Genomic DNA, 19,376 nt, shown 5'->3' on the forward strand with positions numbered 1-19,376 from the left:
GTCACCCCCGAGCCCCCGCGGCTGGGGCCCGCCAAGGCCCGCACCGGGACGTGTCGAAGGACCCAGAAGGGTTTTCGCGTCGGGCTTCTCCCGCTCGGGACGCTTTACCCAGGCCGAAGCTCGCTGGGGCCACCTTAAATTTTTTTACACGTGGGGACTTTCTGTTGATCGCAGCCTTAACTTTGGCATACAGAAAGCAGCAGCGGTCGGCGGCAGTCTGGAGAAAATGGGCGACAGAGACGGCGGGTTTATAATTAAGAGGACCGTAAACTTGTGAGCACTCTCGGGTCTCTGCCTGGTGGGTAATTCCGCGGCCAGGCTGTACCTGGGGCAGCTCTGCCGGGCTGGGGGGACTGCGAGCCCGTGGCTGTTGCTGTTAGGCCGTAGACAGACGGTATAGAAAGTTTGCGTAAGAATTTACAGTTATTCTCCAAATATTTATGCTGCGTGCTGAAGATAAAGGTAGTCAATACGAACTGATGAAATTTAGGAGATTTGTTAGATGTGTTTGGAGAGTGGCTGTGAGCTGGTAAGGTGTAGCTAACTAAAGTTCTGCTTTATCTTTGGTTAGCTTTTATTTATAAATTCGAGGTTGATTTAAGGAGTTGCGCTGAGTTTACTTCAAGAGTCACGAGTTGCGTTTTAAGCTGAACTTATGCGAAGATAGCAAACTTGGTGTTGTGTGGGGGGGAGGTTGTGTGGAGAATAAAAAACCACCGAGATTTTGCCGGGCTGGTAGGACCGCGGCTGCGCGGGCTCGGGAGGCTCCGGTACCTGTTGTGGCCGAAGCATCTGAACCTGCAGGGAGAGAAGTGATCTGGCTGGGGAAGGGTGATAAATGCCCTTCTCCCCTCCTCTGCTTCAGATGTAACTCAATACCAGGGAAAGCTGTCTTCCAAAATTTGTAAATTGGGTACTTTTAACAATTCCTATGCTTCCTTACTTGCTAGGATGGGCAACAGAGCTAGAGTGGGTGTTCAGAAAGATGTCTTGTGCTGTTGTCTGATTCTGAGTTGCGTGCAGGCAAACTTACCACTTCGTTCAGGTTTAGCAAAGCTTTAAAAAAATATACTTCCTTGTTACCAATCAGAAATAAAAACAAAACCCCCAAACCAGTGGATTTGTGACGCATGTCAGTCAGTTTGTAGCTTGATCTGCTGTGCTTTCATTCTCAGAGCAGCTAAATCAGGTTCACCAGGCTAATGATTTAGACTTTTTTTTCTTTTTAAGTTGTTATTAAAATATCCTTGCTGTGCTAACTTTGAATGCTTCTGATCTTTTTATAGCTAATGTTACAGTAATGGATTCCAAAGAATTGCTTAAGTCGTCGGATCAAGACGAAACAAGGAAAAATGTGCTCATCAGTACCAAAGGAGGGATCGTGATGGACTTTCATCCACCCTTCAGGGGTGGAGCTACTGTACAAGCCCCTGTGTCTACATCTCCTCTCCCCACGTCTTCTCAGTCGGATTCCAATCAGCAACCTGCTTTGGCTGACTTTTCAAAAGGATTAGTAAACAATGTGCCTCAGCCAGACCTTTCCAAGGCAGTGTCGCTCTCGATGGGACTGTACATGGGTGAAACAGATGCAAAAGTGATGGGAAATGACCTTGGATTTTCGCAGCAGGGCCAAATCGGCATGTCTTCTGGAGAAACGGACTTCAGGCTCCTGGAAGAAAGTATTGCAAGCTTGAACAAGTCCTCGAGCCTGGCCGAGGACGCAAAGGGAGCAGGATCTTCTGAGGTGCCGCTTGAGCCGGATTTCCCAGGCATGGCTGGCCGCAGCGTCCCTTTAGAGACAGGAACTGCAGTCCAAAGCCAGGTCGGCTCGAATGGTGGCAACTTGAAGTTATTCTCTGAAGACCAAAGCACCCTGGATATTCTCCAGGATTTAGAATTGCCACCGGTATCACCTGGCAAAGAGCCCAATGGGAGCCCGTGGAGGCTTGACCCGTTGCTCGATGAGGGTGGCTTGCTGTCCCCTATATCTGCAGATGATGCATTTCTCCTGGAAGGAAACCTCGGTGAAGACTGCAAGCCTCCTGTTTTATCTGACACTAAACCTAAAATTAATGACCGTGGTGACCTTTTACCCAGTTCCAAAATGCCAATGCCTCAAGTGAAAACAGAAAAAGAAGACTTCATTGAACTCTGTACTCCTGGCATAAAGCAAGAAAACATGGGCCCAATTTACTGTCAGGCAAACTTCTCTGGGTCTAATCTGCTGGGTACTAAAGTCTCTGCCATTTCTATCCACGGTGTCAGTACCTCTGGGGGACAAATGTATCACTATGATTTAAATACTGCATCACTCTCTCAGCAGCAGGATCAGAAACCAATTTTTAATATCATTCCATCTCTTCCTGCCAGTTCAGAAAATTGGAATAGGTGCCAGGGATCAGGGGATGAGACGTTAGCTCCTTTGGGAACGCTCAACCTTTCTGGCAGACCTGCTTTCTCTAATGGCTATTCAAGGTAATTAGTTTTTGTTGCTCTTTATTAAAATACTACAAGTATGTTTAGTACAACTGCATGCATGCTGGTTTGTTGGGTTTTTTTCTTTTGAAGTCAGTCGTCCCTTTTTCATTTGTCGGTGTGACTGATTAGACTTATTTATTCTGCAGTACGACGGGAGCTTTAACCAAGTGCTCAACTGTTGGCATTAAAGGGAAGGAAAGAGGAGGGGAGCTGGCATGCTTTAAAACAGGAATAAAAATAAAAATTCTGAGATACAACCTAGAGGGAAAATTGAGTACGTGGTAGAAGGATCCATCCACAAGTCTGTATAGCAAGAGGACAGTATGGAAGGAAGTATTTCAGTGTGTATGAAAGCTGCTTCATTCTCAAGGGTTAGAGGATCAATCACTGTGGGGTTTTTTTTTCTTCCTAGTGTTACTTAAATGTTATGCACAAAAATAACTTGGTTGCTGGGTAAATTTCTAGAATTACATTGAAGCTGAACTAGACTTTTCGCTTTGCTTGGTATTGCATTTACCTTACATGGACAAGAAGATTCCGAGTAGGAAATACTCAGCGGCTTGTTTAATAACTGCATTTAAGAGAGAATATTTGCTGTAAGATGTGAACATACCTGGAATTTAACTCTTAAATAGGACTGCAGGTGGGCTTGCTCACAGGTGGTTTTTTGCGAGCAGGGTCTGTTAGGGGAGCTGGTCAGTATGCGTTTCAAGTGACTCCGTAGTAGTGTTTTCCACAAGTAATTCGGTGGTGCAGATCCTCACGTAAAACACTTCTCTGCCCTTCAGGAGGAAGTGTGACGGTGGCAGCTTTCTCAATGAGGAGCTGTGTAGGTCTCCTGGCAGCTGGGGACGGGTTCTCATTTCAGTACGAACACCTAGCTGTGTGTTTTCCTCAGAGCTCTGTGTAACACACGCTTGCACAGGCAGTGTGTGGCCTCTGCGGAGGAAGAGGTTTTTGCTGTGTTTCTGTGGAGTCTGAGTTAGAAAATGGCTCTTCGAGTCTATATACGTAACACCAGTAATTGTAGGCTTTTCATGAAGTATCTGGTTTAGCTTTCTTTTTTTATTGCCCCACTGACAATTGATTCCCCCGAGTGTTAGCTGCCGGTCCCGGGGCTCTCCCTACACGTTATTTGCTCCATTTTCCCATGGTTGGAATGAAGTGTGTGAGAGTTTGTCCTTTGTTTCAGGAAGACAACTTTTAACTTGCTTTCATTCTAGATTTCTTCCATAGCTTTCGATTTTTGCAGTGAAGATGTGGATTTTTTTTTTCTTCGAAATGTTTAAAGCAATTTGTAGTGTAAGGAATTTGGAAAGGAAAATCAGAATTTGGATAAATTCCACTTTGGTGTATGAATATTGAACGTGCCCTATCATTTATTTTGACAGAGTAGAAATCCTTTGTGCTAACTTTTTGCATAATCAGTCCAACTTCCATGTTGTTTTTAATTTGTTTCATGGGTTTTTTGGGGGTGGTTTTGGTTTTGTTGTTTGGGGTTTTTAGTAATATTTTGCTCCTGCTATATCTTTAATGGCAATCATTGTAAAACGTGTATCAAAGCAAGAAGTATTTCTGGGTTTGGGAGGTGATTTTTGGTGACTGAGTAAGCAGATTCCTCACAGATAATGGCGACACCACTTCTGAGAATACTTCTGTCAAGTTGATGCCTTGTTTTTTATTTTACAGAACTATTTAGGTAGAACCGAGTGCATTCCTATGTGAATGGTCACACGTAGGTGTTTGTCTGGCTTTTGGGGCATCTCATAAATACCCTTTTTATAGACGGCTGTGCTTTTGGAAAACCCACTCCAGCTGCTAATGTGTACGGACTGCGTCTGATCCTAGAGTAAGGAGGCCAGCAGTGCGAGATGTTATCGTCGCTCTTCTGGAGCGATGTGGAGGAGCGTGCTGGGTGTGTTTGCGCTGGGGCAGCGGTGGGCAGGCGCGCTGGGGGAGCTGCAGGGCCCGCGGCGGAGCTCCCGCTGCCGGCCAGGGAGCATCCTCGGCAGCCTGATTGTGTTCTGCACGTGATTGTGTTCTTGCTTCCTGCAGGGTTGTCTTACATGGCTTGCTTTTGCCTTAAGATAATGGACTTTTTTTTTTCTTAATTTAAGGAATGTGTAAAGAATTTTGGGGCGGCCCTTCATTGAGCTTTGCATAAAAAGTCATTATTTCTAGCCTTAGTGGAAGCTGTTCTTACATCCCGAGGATTTCTACACACTAAAACTACAAAGTCCAATTCTAAACCCAGTGTCATTTGGGTTTGCTTTATTTTTTTTTCCCCATAAAATAGAGGCCACTCCATCTTCTTTTTAAAATGCCTGAGATACTAATGTGTCCTGAATTCTCTCTCTTCCTGAACCTTGTCAGAAATATTTGGTCTAAACTGGGTTAGTTTAAGGTGATGTATTGTGGATTTGTTTGTTTGTCTTACAGAAGTCTTAACAAAATTGGCATTTGTTTTAGAAACAAAGGAAGGACTCCCTTGCCAGGTTCCTGTGGTCTTTTTTCTTTTAGTACTGATTGAGGTGAAGGCTGGGATTTTAAGAATTCAGAACTGCTAAACTTTAATCTCCAGTAGGAAATATTTCTTGGTGTCGGTAGAATTATTTGAGTATTCACAACATTAATTACATACTAAACATACGTAAAGAGAAGCTGCAGTTCTGCCCTGGCATTTAATCTGTCTGTTTTAACAGAAAGCGTGTAATGTCTCTTTATAGACACGCAGTCCTGAATTGAAGTCATGCAATTTTTGAGTGATTTTGCTTCTAAGGATAGCGCAGCATGCTGCCTCTAATGAGACAAGTGATAATCAGGACTGAGAAAACTAATCAATTTTCCTATGAGTGGTAGGAGTTGCTCTGAAGTTAATGAGCAGATTACAAACAAATTCTGAAATTTGTTCCATGTGAAGGAATCAGCAATAGTCGATAAATTGCTGTCGGTATCTCGGGGCTGTAGAAGAGCCTGCCAGCGCTTGTGCTGGTGTGCAGCGCTTGGAGCTGCAGCTCGGCGATTCGGCAGCGAACCTCCAGATCTGCCCGAGCAGCAGCAAAGCTCCGAGAGGGCAGGACGGCCGCGTTGGGGCTGCCTTGGCGAGGTCTCCCCCCTCGGAGCGAGCGAGCTGCCATCGATCACAGTGCAGCGACCGAAGGGGAAGGTGCGTAGAGTAAGAGAGAGAGGAAAAAAGTAAGCCAACTGAGAAAATCTGCCTTAGATTTTCTTTAACAGAAGAAGTGAGGCAGCATCTGGAAAGAGGAGTGAAACGGGCTGGAAGCATTTGGTAAATGCTTCACTGAAGAATTAGGGGGGTTGATGGTGCCTGTCTCTGATGGGATGTTATTTGTGATTTATTACACCGGTGAAAACTGTTAAAATTCAAGGAAATTATTTTAGCAACACGCACTTGTAGGACTCTTGCGTGGTATATACATTAAATCCATCACTCAACATCTTTAATTCCTCTGACTTCCTGGAGATGTGTCTTGTTGTGGGGGGAGTGAAGGACAATGAGAAACAACACAGCGACGCAGGGGTTTCTGTGTGCCTTTTCTCTGAGCCTGCAGCCAGAATTTACAAGAACTGGGCCCCACTGGCAGTGTTATGGCTTCTCTTGTTACATTTGAAATCATTCCTAGTACTTAAGCTTGTGGTGGGGGATAAGGACCATTAGGGAAGTTTAAGAAAGGACAAGAGCTGAGAGAAGCCATGAAAGAGGAGGGGAATCTGAAAGGGGGAAGAAGTTTTGCTGGTCGGTCACAGTCCAGAGCCTTGCTTTGAGGAGCAGTTACCTTTCTGCTGTCACTCTTTAATGGGGATTCTCCTTGGGAGGGAAGGGGGAAAAAGTTTGCTAGAAATGGTTAAAGGTCAGTTGTCCGTTTGTCTTACCGCATTGTTTCAGCTTGGCTTTTGGCCAAGGCCCGTGGCTTGGCACGGTTGGATGTAGTACTTCAGATGTTGTCTGACTCAGCAGTATATAATGTATGGTACGTTTGGAAATATATATATATTTTTTTTAATAATTCTATTTTGATATAAAAACCAGACCTGTTATTTGGAGGGAGTGCTCAGGGTTTCGATAGCCTATGTTGTGATTTGTCAGCTTAATGTAATACTGTACTTGGGTTTTGAGTCTTGGAAATACACGACAAAAAAATCTTAATTGTTTTGGCAGAAAGGGATGAATCAGGAATGTCCTGCAGCATGTGCTGTAAGGCGCTATGAAAAGAGAGCTAGATAAATGATCGGTCATGTAAGATGTAATCCACTTTTTCCAATTTTAGCTGATCCATTCAGCGAGCTGATAGCTGAGTAGGTTTTGGGGAGTCTAACCCAAATTGTTAATTTCTGCTAATTTATTTCCCTCGACAATAATCTCCATTTTAAACCTAGTTTTAGCTTATAAAACACAAGTTGATTTTTGTTGCCCGTTATGTATTTGTTATCCATCTTAAATGATGGTTGAACCCCATTGTACTCTTCTGCAGTGAAAGCAAAGCTACAGTTGAAGCAGCTCTACTCATGGATCTTCTCACAAATATGAAATATATGTATTACACAACTCCTACGTCATATATTTACTGTGTTAAAGATTATTTCGTACACAGTGACAGCAAATTGTCTTGGAGATGCAAATGTCCCTTCTTAATTTGACTGTTACTGCTCATTCTGGAAATGAAGAAGTGGTACCTGTTCTGTGTGCGTATGTAACTGCAAACAGGGATTATTTTTATACTTTAAGAGGTTACCAGGTCCTTCTGTCTTCTAGGTTCCCTTTTATTGCCACCACCTAGCAAGTGGGCCTTTGGGAGCTTTCTCCATTGTTTTAATTCTTCTGTTTTATTTAAATGTTGCCTATCTTCAGGTAGTGAGAATCACAGCGAAAGAACCCGGCACTGCTCGTACCAAAGTTTGGCTGTTTACATTTGTTATGCTCTGCAAAATTAGATCTGTTGTTTCTCTCATTTCCACACCAGATTTGGTATCTCTGGCCACGAGCACGCTTCACCAGTGCATCTGCTTGACCTAGTTGTGTTTGCAGGGCAGATACTGTTGTTCTAGTGATCAAAACTCTGTGGTTATTCCGGAGTGTGGTGGGAAAGGCTCCCACCAGCCTGTCTTTGGGCTCAAGTCAGGATACCTTCACAACTCTTCACTGCCTCAGTTGTAAGATGTAGTTCAGTGGAACCGATCCTGTACTGACTAGTTTGACTCCGATGATACGTTGGTCACAAAAGTTTTAGCCACAGTCCTTTATATTTTGATCTTTATTGATCTACAATATTCAATCAAGACAGCAAACTTTTAACTTGTTATCCTCTTATTGTAAGCTGGTCACAAAAAGATACTAATAGATGTATTTTTCTTTTTTTTTTTTTTTTTTTTTTGTAGTGTGTGGCTTGTGAGTCTCTTTGGAGTGCTGCTTGGAGCAAATGTTGGCATTTCAGTGCAAAATGTGATTTGGAGCCTTTTTCTTAGGACACTTTGTTAAAGCTCTTTACCACTGGCCTGAGAAACACTCATTCCCGTGCCATTGGGTGTTGTGATCAGAAACTCCACAAGCCTTACAAGAGGAGAGCAAGTACTCAGCACTCAGAAATTTGCTTGGGAGAAAATGAACATCCATTTCTTGGTAGTAACTCTTCTCCTCACAAAACCCTTGCTTGTGGAGTTCTGCACGACACAGTTATACTCCATTCATCTTCAGGGGTAGATGGGAACTGCCTGAGCAGGTATCCGGCCACCGATGTGCTGCTGTAGCCTAACAGAGGCATTCTGCAAATGGTTCCAGTGCCGGTATTCTTGAGACAAATAACATACCAATAAAATCCTGTTTTCAGTCCAAGTTATAAGCAATGGGAAAAGCTTTGCAGAGCTGTAGTTACAATTATCTTGGGTTTGTGCTATTAAAATAACTGAAAGCATGTCGCCGCTGGCATACAGAAATGAACTTTAAAATGCATTCATAAAATGATCAACTTCTAACTGTTCTTAGAAACACAGAAACAAGTATGTGCGCAGAAAAGTAGTTTCTGGGAAGAATATTGAGCTGTACAGTGTGCGGCGCAGCAGACCCAGGGAGCTCGTTCTGTTAAGCTCCCTTTGGTTTTATAGTCTTTGTCTCCTAGAGTCTGGCAGTATACACAGATTTTAATCTTATTTACTGAAGTATTAATGTTTTGCATTGTTGCATGTACAGGTTATTCATGTTCTCATCACAGTGGTTTTCTGCCTGATTCACTCTAGTATGATATCCACTTATAATACAGTCCTTGCTTGAATAACCAAGACACTCACGGACCAGGAGTTAATCCTGTTCTTAATGCTGGGTTCTGGAAATACTGGGCAGATACTGTCAGTGGATGGCCTCATCCCCACGGGACAGAAGTGAACCAATACAGCTGGAATAGATGACACACCAAAAAAAAAAAAAAAAAATTCAGCTCATTGTCTTGGCACTGACTTCACATCAACTGATTTCAAATATATGCAGGAAAAAAATGAAATGCAAAAATGAGTTAACGTTGTCCATGTGTGGAGGGGAGAGAAATTGTGTCTGTGCTGGTCACCTGCAAAGGAGTCTAAGCAGGGGGTAACCTGCACTGAGCATACTCCATCCGTGTGGTGGAGCACTTAAGTGTCACAGACTTAATTAAAAGGAAACTGAAAGGCTGTGGACGTGCAGGTCCTGCTGCCCCGTGCAAGCCCAGCATCCTGAGCTATGGTAGTTACTGGGGGGTGAGTAATTGTGCTTCCAGAAGTAGTGTGTTGGGTTGGGAAAACAATTCAGTGTAATTACTTTGTCACTCCTGGAGGTTTTTCTTCTTACCTCATCTTCACTACAAAGAAGGTGTAATGTTGTGCACATGCCTCCTACGTCCTTACCTGATTCAGCTTACGCTAACCTCTACCGTGATGTTTTCTGCCAGAATTATTTTCCTGGCTGAAACGATGTCTTCCTTCGTGCGAGCTGAGCGCTGCATTGCTTGAAATAGAACTAGATGTACTGTTGCAAAAGCACATCCCTTCTCCTTTTGTGGCCTGCACCGCTGGATTTATCACATGGCCGCTTCATGTGTCCCAGAGGTGCGTTCTGGCAGTAGCAGTGAGGTGGAACTGCAGCTTCCCCAGCTCCTGCTCGGGCAGCGGTGGTGCTGCCTAGCACCTGGGCTTTGATTTTGTAATGCAGATGATGTCGGGTCTTCTTGCTGTGCTTATGTCAGGCTTAAGTTTAGATTCCAGGACACAGTGTTACTTATCCAGGATATCATGTAGAGTTTTATAATAATGGGTCCTTAAATCAATAATCACTGCAATTGCGTGGCTTTCTGGAGGAAATCGTGCTCCTCAGAAGTCGTTTTGACATCTTCCGTGGAGTACACTTCTGTACCAGCCAACTGCATTCTTAGTACGGTCTGTATCAACTGGTTATCACTAAAACTCCATATTCTATATGTACCTAGAGAGCTTTCAGTCCATGTTAAGTCTTCCTAGAAAATTATAATTCTGATGCAGTTTGAAAATTAATATCCAACAAGCTGCTAATATTTGGTTGTGGAGATGCAATGTTACACGCAACTTCCGCTTTTTGATCCAATATCTCCATTTTCCTGAGACTGCAAAAGCAAAATGCTGTTGGGGAAGGACTTCCAAAATAATAATGTCTGGCTTGAATTCAATTCATTACTACTGTAATTTAGTTAAGAAACTGATTTCCATATTAGATTTTACAGTAATACGTTCTTCACACTATCTGTAATAGGTTTGTACAGTTACTGTGTGTCAGAAAACAGCAGGAGATCATGAACATATTTATGCATCACAGTCACACAAGATTTAATATGAAAGTTCTGAGCAGCAGGGCACAATTTACTCTTGCTTTATTCAGATACTTCATATTTCTGGTTGCTTTCATTTGCATAACTAAGTTTTAAGTGAGTGAGTGCTGCTCAGGATGCTAGTTTTCTTTAAAAAAGAATAAAATTAAAGTCAGGTCACAAACGAGTAGTTTGCCTCAAAATACTACCTGGGAAACTTGGAAAACTCTCTGTACTGTGAGGTAAGAGAAGGTAAATGAGTATCAATGAAGTATGTAGTTTATTCAGATAAGCAAATAATAGAAGTGATTTTACAGCTTTGCAGTCGGTTTTCTTTGGTTTTATTTTGGAGGATCTGAGGTCCGATGCTTTGGTCGTCAGTCTCAAGAAAGCCGTGAGAAGTCCTGTAAGGATCCGTATCTAAAGGATCTGCTGTGGTGGGCTTCTGGCTGCGCCGGGCACTGCGGCCTTGTCTTGTATTAGAAGCTTGGGGCGTGGGGTGTGATGTTTGGGGGTTTGCTAGGGTGTGTTCCTGTCGCGGAGCATTTGAGTACTTGCTTCTCCTCGAAGTACTTGTTGAGAAGAGGGGTTTGAAGGTGGATGACCTTTTTTGTTCACAAGTGGGCAGTAGCTTGGCCACATCTCTCTAGTGGCATGAGAAGGGCGTGAAAACAGGACGCCTGTGGTTGGAAATTCTGTGAAATCTTTTGCAAATGAGTTTTTGGTCTTGGATGAGAATTGCCCAGCCGTTTTACGTCTCCTTTCCAGCTGTGTGAATCGTGTGTGACGGGAGAGGCCTTCGTGCGCTCTCTCCCTTCCCAGCTGGACGTTTGAAGAGGACAGTGCTGCCAGGGCCGTGTGGGCGTCTGGCCTCGCTTCGGGCTTCAGCACATCTGGGAGTTCTCCAGGCCCTGCGTGCTGTGTCTCTAACCGTGCCTTCCCGTGCCGTCGTAACCTGCTTGTCAGAGCACGAGTGTGAAGTTCTGGGGTTCTTCGTGGTTTTTGTTGCTGAGCTTCAGAAGAGTGGCTCTGCTGCATGCCGGTCTCTCCTGAGCTGAGAGTCTGGTGTCTGTGACAGAAAAGAGCAGCTGATGCAGTTTATTTTTGTTGTCATCGCTTGGAGAACCTGCTCGCCTGGTGTGTGCGCGCGATCGTATGTAATGATGTAGTAATAGGGTCTGGTAGGGCTCCGTGTGGACGGGGAGCTCTGCCAGGAGAGCGCTGCCAGGACACGTCAAGCGCTGCACATGACAGTTGCTTCATGGCGGAGCCTCTCCATAAAGCAGGAGTCACACTTGGGGCGTTTCTTGTGGCACGTGGAGTGTGGTGTGCCACTGCAGCCTGGGTCTCTGCTGCTCTCCTAAGCAGCTCCTCGTTCCTTCACTGCTGCTTCTGAGAGACAGGACATGGGGCACGGCTTTGAAGGAGGTTGGCTGTTAAATCGCTGTGTTGTCAGGAAGGGATTCTGTGATCTGTCATACCGCTTAAAAATGAGGTGTGTATGAATACAGTTATAGTGTGCTATTGTAAATAAAACATACAGTTTTTCTGTAGCTTTTCACTTGATCAGACGATGTAAATTGGTAACAATATATTGTAAATCAACACATTTACTCCATAGGCACGTTATGTATTGATGTGTTCCCCTTGCTTAGTTTTCTTTCTAAGAGTTTTCTGTTCCCTTAAAGCAGTTGGCTAAAGGTTTTTAATAAATCAGTGCTGAAAACATACGTGTGCTGCATGCACACATGTGGATCAGTTCTGCAAGAATCCAACCCATGCATGTTAACTTAAAAAAAAAAAGACAAACCAAACCTTACTTTGCAGACTCTAGCTTCATGTCCTGATTTCAGTTTGCATATCACCTGGCTGTTCTCTCAGATATTTTTCATGGGTTACTTTTGCTGCCAGGTACTTTGATGGTTTCTTTTGCCCGTTGAATTTCTGCTGTATGAATTCCTACACAATGAATTGCATTGTCCCTGTATGAGGGTGACGTAGATATAATTAGACTTGTTTTTAAAGAACTCTACATCTTGGTTCACTTAAAACACGGAGTAGATCAGAATATAAGCTTATATAAATATTTAAGAAAAATAATCTTATCTGAGAAGAGGCATTTAAAAATGCTTTCAAAGAGCTCCTGAACTTGGTATCTAGAAAAGCTTTTGGATGCTGGAGATGAGTGAAAAAGTATGGAATTTCACTTCAGTTTAATTTTAGTAAGATGATAAATGTTTACTGAAGTAATAGCAGACTGCCTATGAAAGGACTGGTTCAGATTCTTCCTGAACGCTAGAATTCCTTATAATTGGTCTTTAATGAGTGGGAAAAGCTTCACTTAAAGGTTAAATCCAGAGGTGAGTTGGATGAACTCAGTTGGCGCAGGTCGCGGGGGCAGAGGGAGCTGGCAGCGGGCGAAGGGCCCTCTCCATGGGGCAGGTGCTGGCGTCTCAGGCAGGGGTGGGCCGGTTGTGGAAGGCAGGTAATGCAGCACCGAATCCGCAAGCTGATGGCTGGGGGAGGAGGAGGGGGGAGAACATATTTGTAAGCCGTTGCAGTAACGCTAACGATGGGATTGGAGGGGCCTTTGGGGACCCTCGATCCCAGCCCGTTCTGTCGTTGTACCTTGTAGGACATGCAGCTTGCAAACCGTCCTGACCTGCTCCGTGGTGACAAGTGGTGACACGCGCCTTGCACCGAACAGAGATCTCCTCCCGCCCAGCGTAGGGGCCTTACTCGCTCTAGGCTTTTAAAACTACCGCAGGCGTTAGTATTGTGGCCTTACAGAGAAGCGATGTAGAGGTTGACGCTTGCTGGCGCATTGCTGGTGAGTCCTGCGAGTAGGTGTTCGGGCCAGCGCTGCCCGGCGAGGTGCTTCCCTTTCACACAGCTCACCTCACGCTGCAGGTCCGCACCGCGCCGACACCCAGAAGTGTCTGGGGTAGCCGTGCTGTCCTATAGCACAAGTGAAAACCAAATACGGAGGGTAATTGAATTATGTAATATGTGGGGCTGCACCTCACGTATTCAAAAAGAAACTGAAAGCGGGAGGAACAGACACATGCTGTTGGGACTTTCTTTCCGCCGTAGGTGCTCACGCAGCCTCTCACGGTGCGGAGAGGCCGAGGGGCGCAGCCCCGGGCGGTGTGTGATGCCCGCCTGGGGAAATGTAGTTGTGAAGGAGCGGGGCTGGGGGTCAGAACATGTGCTCATGAAACAGGAGATAGAGAAGTAAAGACTGTCCTGAGTTATGTCTGAAAGCTGGGGGATCGTTTAAAATAGCCTCAAAAAAGCAGCTTTTTTGGACCGTAAGTACCCCTAGAAACTGATTCACCTCAGTGTAACAATTTTCTCATGAATGCAAAAAACTGTTATAAAATTTTAACTTTTAAAATGTTACCATCTTGATGAGGAAACTCCAAAGAGATATTAGTGAATTATCTTTGGTACGCTGTTTTCATTTATTTATTTCAAGGATCACCTCTGGTAGATTCTAGAGGAAAACAACTATGATGAGGCTGAAGGGCCGCACCACTTTTTCTTAATTCTCTAAATTCAGTAAAAGAAATTACTGTGTTTTCATTTAGCCCAGTAGGATTAGGTCTTATGAATATGCCAAATTATTGTATTGAAGAGATACTTGCTGTGAAAAGAGTGGTTTAAAATGGAATAAAATACCAAGAAAGAAAAAGTGAAAGGTAGTATGTTACACTCACTTGAAAATAAATTAAGCAAGTTTGTCTTCACTGCCTTATTCCAATTTCCAAATGCAGATTAAAATCAAATTTATAAAGACTGTGTGCTGGTTTTGGCTGGAATAGAGTTAATATTCTTCAGAGTAGCCAAGCCAGTATGGGGCTGTGTTCTGGATCTGTGCTGAAACAGTATTGATGTTTTCCTTGCTGCCGAGCAACTCGCCCAGAGCCAAGGGCTCTTCTGCCTTGGGGGCGCTGGGGGTGCACAGGGGTTTGGGGGGACACAGCCAGGACAGCTGACCCCACCTGCCCCAAGGGGTGTCCCAGACCCTGTGGCATCCTGCTCAGCACGTGGAGCTGGGGAAGGGAGGAGGAAGGGGGGGGTTTGGAGTCACGGTGTTTGTGTCCCCAGGTCAGCGTTGCGCGTGACGGAGCCCGGCTGTCCTGGGGACACAGCACCCGCCTGCCCGCGGGAGGGGCTGAAGGGATCCCTCACTTTGCTTTGCTTGTGTGCACGGCTCTTGCTTTACCTATTAAACTGTCTTTATCTCAACCCACAGATTTTCTCACTTTTACTCTTCTGCTTCTCTTCCCCCATCCCACCGGGAGGGGTGAGCAAGCGGCTGAGCCATGCTTGGTGGCTGGCCGGGGTTAAACCACGACAATCCTTTTTGGTGCCCAGCGTGGGGCTCGAAGGGTTCGAGATAATGACAGATTTGATTGGAACGTGCTAGATCGAATTTATAGCTGTTACAGCTGTTTAGCTATTAATTGGCAGGCTCCTGTGCTTGCCATGGGCCTTGCTTGCTGTACTGTATATTAGAGTCTGGTGCTCATTAGTGGCTGCTTTTCACTTTCACTGCTTGCTTGCTGCTTATCGTCTGGCTGTGCCGTGCCTGGGCACATTCTGATAACGGCAGCGGCCCTGGGCCTGGGCCGGGGGGTGCCCAGAGCGTCGCCGTGTTCTCTGCTGCTGCGCTGGGCAGGCTGGAGCTCCGGTGGGAGCTGGAGTCGCAGGGCCCGTGACCTGTGGATGAGTCCAGGCGGGAGCACGACCCCCGAGGGGTCTGTGGCCGTGGATAAGGCCATGCCAGAGCAGGTGCATCCCAAAGCCTCTGTGCCTGTGGCCGTCTGTGCCTCTGAAGGGCTTGTGGCCCGAGGATGAGTCCGCGCTGCAGCAGGTACACCTCGGAGCATCGGCAGCTGTGCTCCAGGTTGTGCTGGAGCATCTCAAAAGCGTGGGGCCGTGGGTAAATCCGTGCCGCAGCAGGTACCTCCCTGGAGAGACTGTGGCTCACGGAAAAGGCTCCGCTGGGAGCAGGTCCAGCCTGTGGGACTGCGGGCTGTGGGCGCGTCCGAGCCGCAGCAGGGGCAAGGGCAGGAGTTCGTGGCAGTGTTAAACCCGAAGGTCTGGTCCAGAGAGACCAGGGCTGGAGATCATAATGGAAATACCTTTAAATGGTTGTAACTCGGGATTTGATTTGCATGTTAGGGGAATTCCTGCAGCAGAAACCTCGTATGGAACCCTTGGCCAGTTTGCGTGCCATCCCCGCACAGGGGCCTTGCTAGTCTTCTCTGTAGCCTTCCAGTTTCAGTAGATGTGCTCACTTCAGCAACACATCTACTAAAATAGGAACGATACAGCGATTATGTCTTTTTTGAGAAGAGTATGTCTTTTCTGCCTATTAATTTTATAAATTATATAATCTCATTTGGAAGGAATGGGGGGACTTGTAATGCATTTTGTGTTACCTGCTTTGACCAAATGGTGCTGATAAAAGGTTTAAAAGAAAAATGAACATGAAATTACATGCTTCCTCTCTCTTAATTGAAGTAGCACAAGGTATGGAAGAGATCCTGTATCACAAATAGAGTCTCCCTTGGTGCTGTCTATAGACAAGAGAGCTGCTACTTTAATACGTATTTCAGAAAAAGCATCTTCTCTGACCTGTTCTACTTTGTTACAGACCAGACCAAGCTTCTTAAAGGTCATTTGACCACACTGATTTCAGTGGGAAGTAATCTGTTCTAAAATCTGTGTCCTGGTCTGTGTGTAGGTCCCTTGGTTTCATTTGCATATAGCTTTATGAATTCTTCCCTTCCTGAACATGTATTTCTACTAAGCCCCACGCATCTGCCATTTTCTAAACTGACAAGGAAGCTATTCTGACACCTTCAGTTTTAACAAAACCAATCTAACAAGTTTTGTAATGAATTAGCTTTCCAGAGTTGGAGAAGACAAGTCTGTTCAAATGAAGTGCCAGGTTATTTGCAAGTTATGTGCGTGATTTAATAAAAATGAAATTTACTGCTAAAACTCCTCATATAAAATGTAAATGTAAAAATCCGAATGCTCGGAATTCTTTGTTTTGAGTAGCAGAGCATTCTTTTTTTCTTTTTTATTTAAGCAAGCAGTTAATATTAGGATGCCTGCAAGATTATATTCTTAGTCACAGTAGATATTTGACAGCTACTTTCCAACCAGAGCGACTGGTTTGACAAATGAGCTTGGACCTATTTTATCACTTTAAAGATTCTTCTTTAGAGACTCTTTTAACACGTTAAAGGTTGGAACATCTGCTATTTTATTAAGTAACAGTTAGGAGGTTGGAATATTGCTAATAGTCCACTCGATTTTGTGACCGAGTTTGTTCCATCTTGCAGATCAAAACTATATGGTTAAGTGGTGCAGCATACCAGTGGGGAGGGAGGAAGTGACTTGTGTTTCTATTCCTGGCTGACCCCAGCCTATAAACCGAGGAAGAGCTTTAAAGGAAATGCAGCATTTAGCTCTTTGAATCTTTCCAAGCATTCGTAAGTGCTACCAACGCTGCCTTCCTGTATGCAGCGTTTCAAGGCATGGATGTCTTAAACTGCCGTCCTCATTTAAAAATGAAGCAGAACACATACCTGGCAAGGGAAGCCCTAAAACTTCCTGGGAAGAGATGGCAAAACTGCAATTCCAGATTTTATTCAAAACCTCCTATTTCAACAATCACAAAGGTGTTTATTTCCTAAACTGCTACTGCTGTTGGCTTGAGGGGGATGCATATTCTGTTGGCCCATTCTTTGTTTAAGAGCAAACTTGGGCTGCTTGTTTGGATCAGGGAGTCTCTTTCTAGGTTCTGTATTAAAAAAGGGAAATGAATGCAACAAAGCTTCTTGCTCGCTCCTGTTTTTCCTACTTGAAGCTGTTTGTAATGGTTCTGCTTTTGTGCAGATGGCATAACTCCTTGTTCGAGCATTGGAAGTTGAAAATAATGTCTCTGAAAACATGGCCTGAACATTATGGGGTGTGGTAGAAGCCACTGTCACAGGGCAGCATTTCTTCTGCAGAATGGGGACAGCTTTTTGGATCTGGTTGTGTATTCAAAATATCTGTATTAAAACCCCTCGAGGATGCAAAAGGTGGTTGGGTGCCACATACGACTACTTGTGACTTTGGGGTATCCTTTCTAAACACAAATATTGTGCTTACTAAATGCTGCCTGTCGGTTGGGTGCTAATTGTAAGGTAGATTTTCTTTCCAGATTGTGTTTAAAATCTGGTGGTTCAGCAACGATGATTCACCATCAAATTGTAAGAAACCCCATAACTAAACAGTGAACTATGTCGGGATATTTATGGAACTGGGAGGCAAACAGCCTTCCACAGAGTGTGGAGGGGTCCACAGGCACACGGATCGCTTGGTATGTCGGGGAAGTTTCTGTCCGGACGGATGCAGCCGCCTTACCCCAGTGTTACGTCACCAGCTGCATCACTCCATGCTGGAGGTGGCATGGCCGCGCTTGGTGCCACTTGCTCGAGGTGTCCTGAAGGCCTGTGTGTGGTGCAGCGAGGAGAGGTGCTGCTCTCTAGTGATGCCGTGAGCTGGCTAAAGAGGGTCCTGGTGCGAGGGCTACCTTGAGGGAGTTGTCACGAGGCTGCGGAGTTCGGCACTGCTGGTGGAGAGAGTGAGCCCAGTCCAGCCTGCAGACAGTTGCAAAAGAGGGAACTACGTGTGAATGGGGCAATTGGCTTAAAAAACAACGGGCCCCCCCTCAAAAGCCAAAACCTAAAGAGGTAGCACCACCACTGAGAAACCCGTACAGAGCTCGGAGACTGGCTAACAGAACTAAATACCAGAAATGTATCACTTTGTGGTGCACTGACAGCTCTAAGTAGCTCGATTTAATTAAAAAAATAAAAAATAAAAAATTAAATCACCATTTTAAAACAGGGAAAATCACAAACATGGTGAACAAAAATCCCATAAGACATGTGATTTCAACTCTAAATAGTAAATTGAGAGGGATTAAACCCAGGAATTTGTGAAGTGCCTTGTGAAAGGTGCTCAGGGTGGGGGGTGGAGGAGGGACATGGGGCACAGGGGGGCTCCCAGTGTCACTCCCATTAAAAATGGGGCTCTGCGGGCCCTGGAGCGCTGTGAGTGAGTCAGTCTGACTTCTGCCCTTGGCAAGGTGGTAGATTGTAAAGCCGTAAGGTCACTGGGCCCGGGAGTCTCTTGGGAAAGAGCTGTCCTTGCTCCTGGAAGGAAAACACCGCCTCATCCGACGTCCTGGGTTTCTGTGAGGCTGTCAGTGAGCCTGTGGACAGGGGAAATCCAATTGACCTGAATATATTTGAATATTTATTTATTTCCTTTTAAGTCTTTGACATGCTTCCTTGCCAGAGGCCATTTAAATAGAAAGAAACCAACAAAAAAGCCCAAGTTGTCATGGAACTGGAAGAGTGGCTCTTTTGTGGGCTTGAGAGCTGGTTAGAGAATAGGAAGCGAAGGGGAGGATTTAGCGGTTGCTTTTCAGGAGGAGAAGTCAACTGCCTGGTTCCCTGCGGGTCAGTGCCGAGACAGGGCCTGAAAAGGGAGCGTGCGAGGAGGTTTCTGGGTTAGCTGATACGAAGCTATTTTGGGTAGCTGAGTGCAGGGTAGAAAGCTCTCCGCAAGCGCAGCGAGCCGGCGGGGAGCCTCCGTCTAGAGAGTGTAAGGTTCCGTGTCTAGGGAATATCATCTATATGCTGCACGTACAGCTCAGAGCTGGCAGCTGGGACTCGGGAAGGGGTTCGGGGCTGTCACTGATGGTTTCATGAAATCCTTAGCTCAGTCTGCAACAGCAGCCCAAGAGGTAAACGGGGGGTTTTATTACCAAGAAGGGTGAAGGGAATGGCGCTGGTTGTGCGTTGTGAGCCTTGGTGCGCCCGCGTCCCCAGGGCCGTGCTCGTCCGTTCCAGGCTGCCTGTTGGGGAGCGGGGGTGAGGGGTGGATGAGTTTTTCGTTTAGAACCAGAATATTTTTGTTAGAAGCATTTGTCTCCAATGCTTAAGAATTCGTCCCCAAAAGTCAACAAGCTAAACAGACAAAATGGAGGGGAAAAGTGTC

At 45.3% G+C, this 19,376-nt stretch overlaps 1 protein-coding gene and 1 non-coding gene across 5 annotated transcripts in view; one reads left to right on the forward strand and one right to left on the reverse strand.

Moving 5' to 3' along the window:
- The window catches only part of NR3C1 (nuclear receptor subfamily 3 group C member 1), a 111,182-nt gene that overhangs the window by 41,055 nt on the left and 50,751 nt on the right, over window positions 1–19,376 (forward strand). For 2 of the 4 annotated variants that reach the window (XM_026858107.1, XM_026858108.1), the window contains one exon: window positions 1,287–2,475. In XM_026858107.1, the coding sequence (XP_026713908.1) occupies window positions 1,301–2,475 (1,175 nt within the window). In that variant the 5' untranslated portion in view covers window positions 1,287–1,300. Of the gene's footprint in view, window positions 1–169; window positions 303–693; window positions 697–1,286; window positions 2,476–19,376 lie in introns of those variants that run through there. The other 2 variants (XM_026858109.1, XM_026858111.1) reach the window with 2 other exon arrangements.
- Window positions 15,507–15,618, reverse strand: LOC113485467. The gene has a single exon (XR_003399429.1). It is a non-coding gene; the product is annotated as a U6 spliceosomal RNA (small nuclear RNA).

Source organism: Athene cunicularia (assembly GCF_003259725.1).
Source record: "Athene cunicularia isolate RWA chromosome 13 unlocalized genomic scaffold, athCun1 chr13_part1, whole genome shotgun sequence".
Lineage (NCBI taxonomy): Eukaryota > Metazoa > Chordata > Aves > Strigiformes > Strigidae > Athene > Athene cunicularia.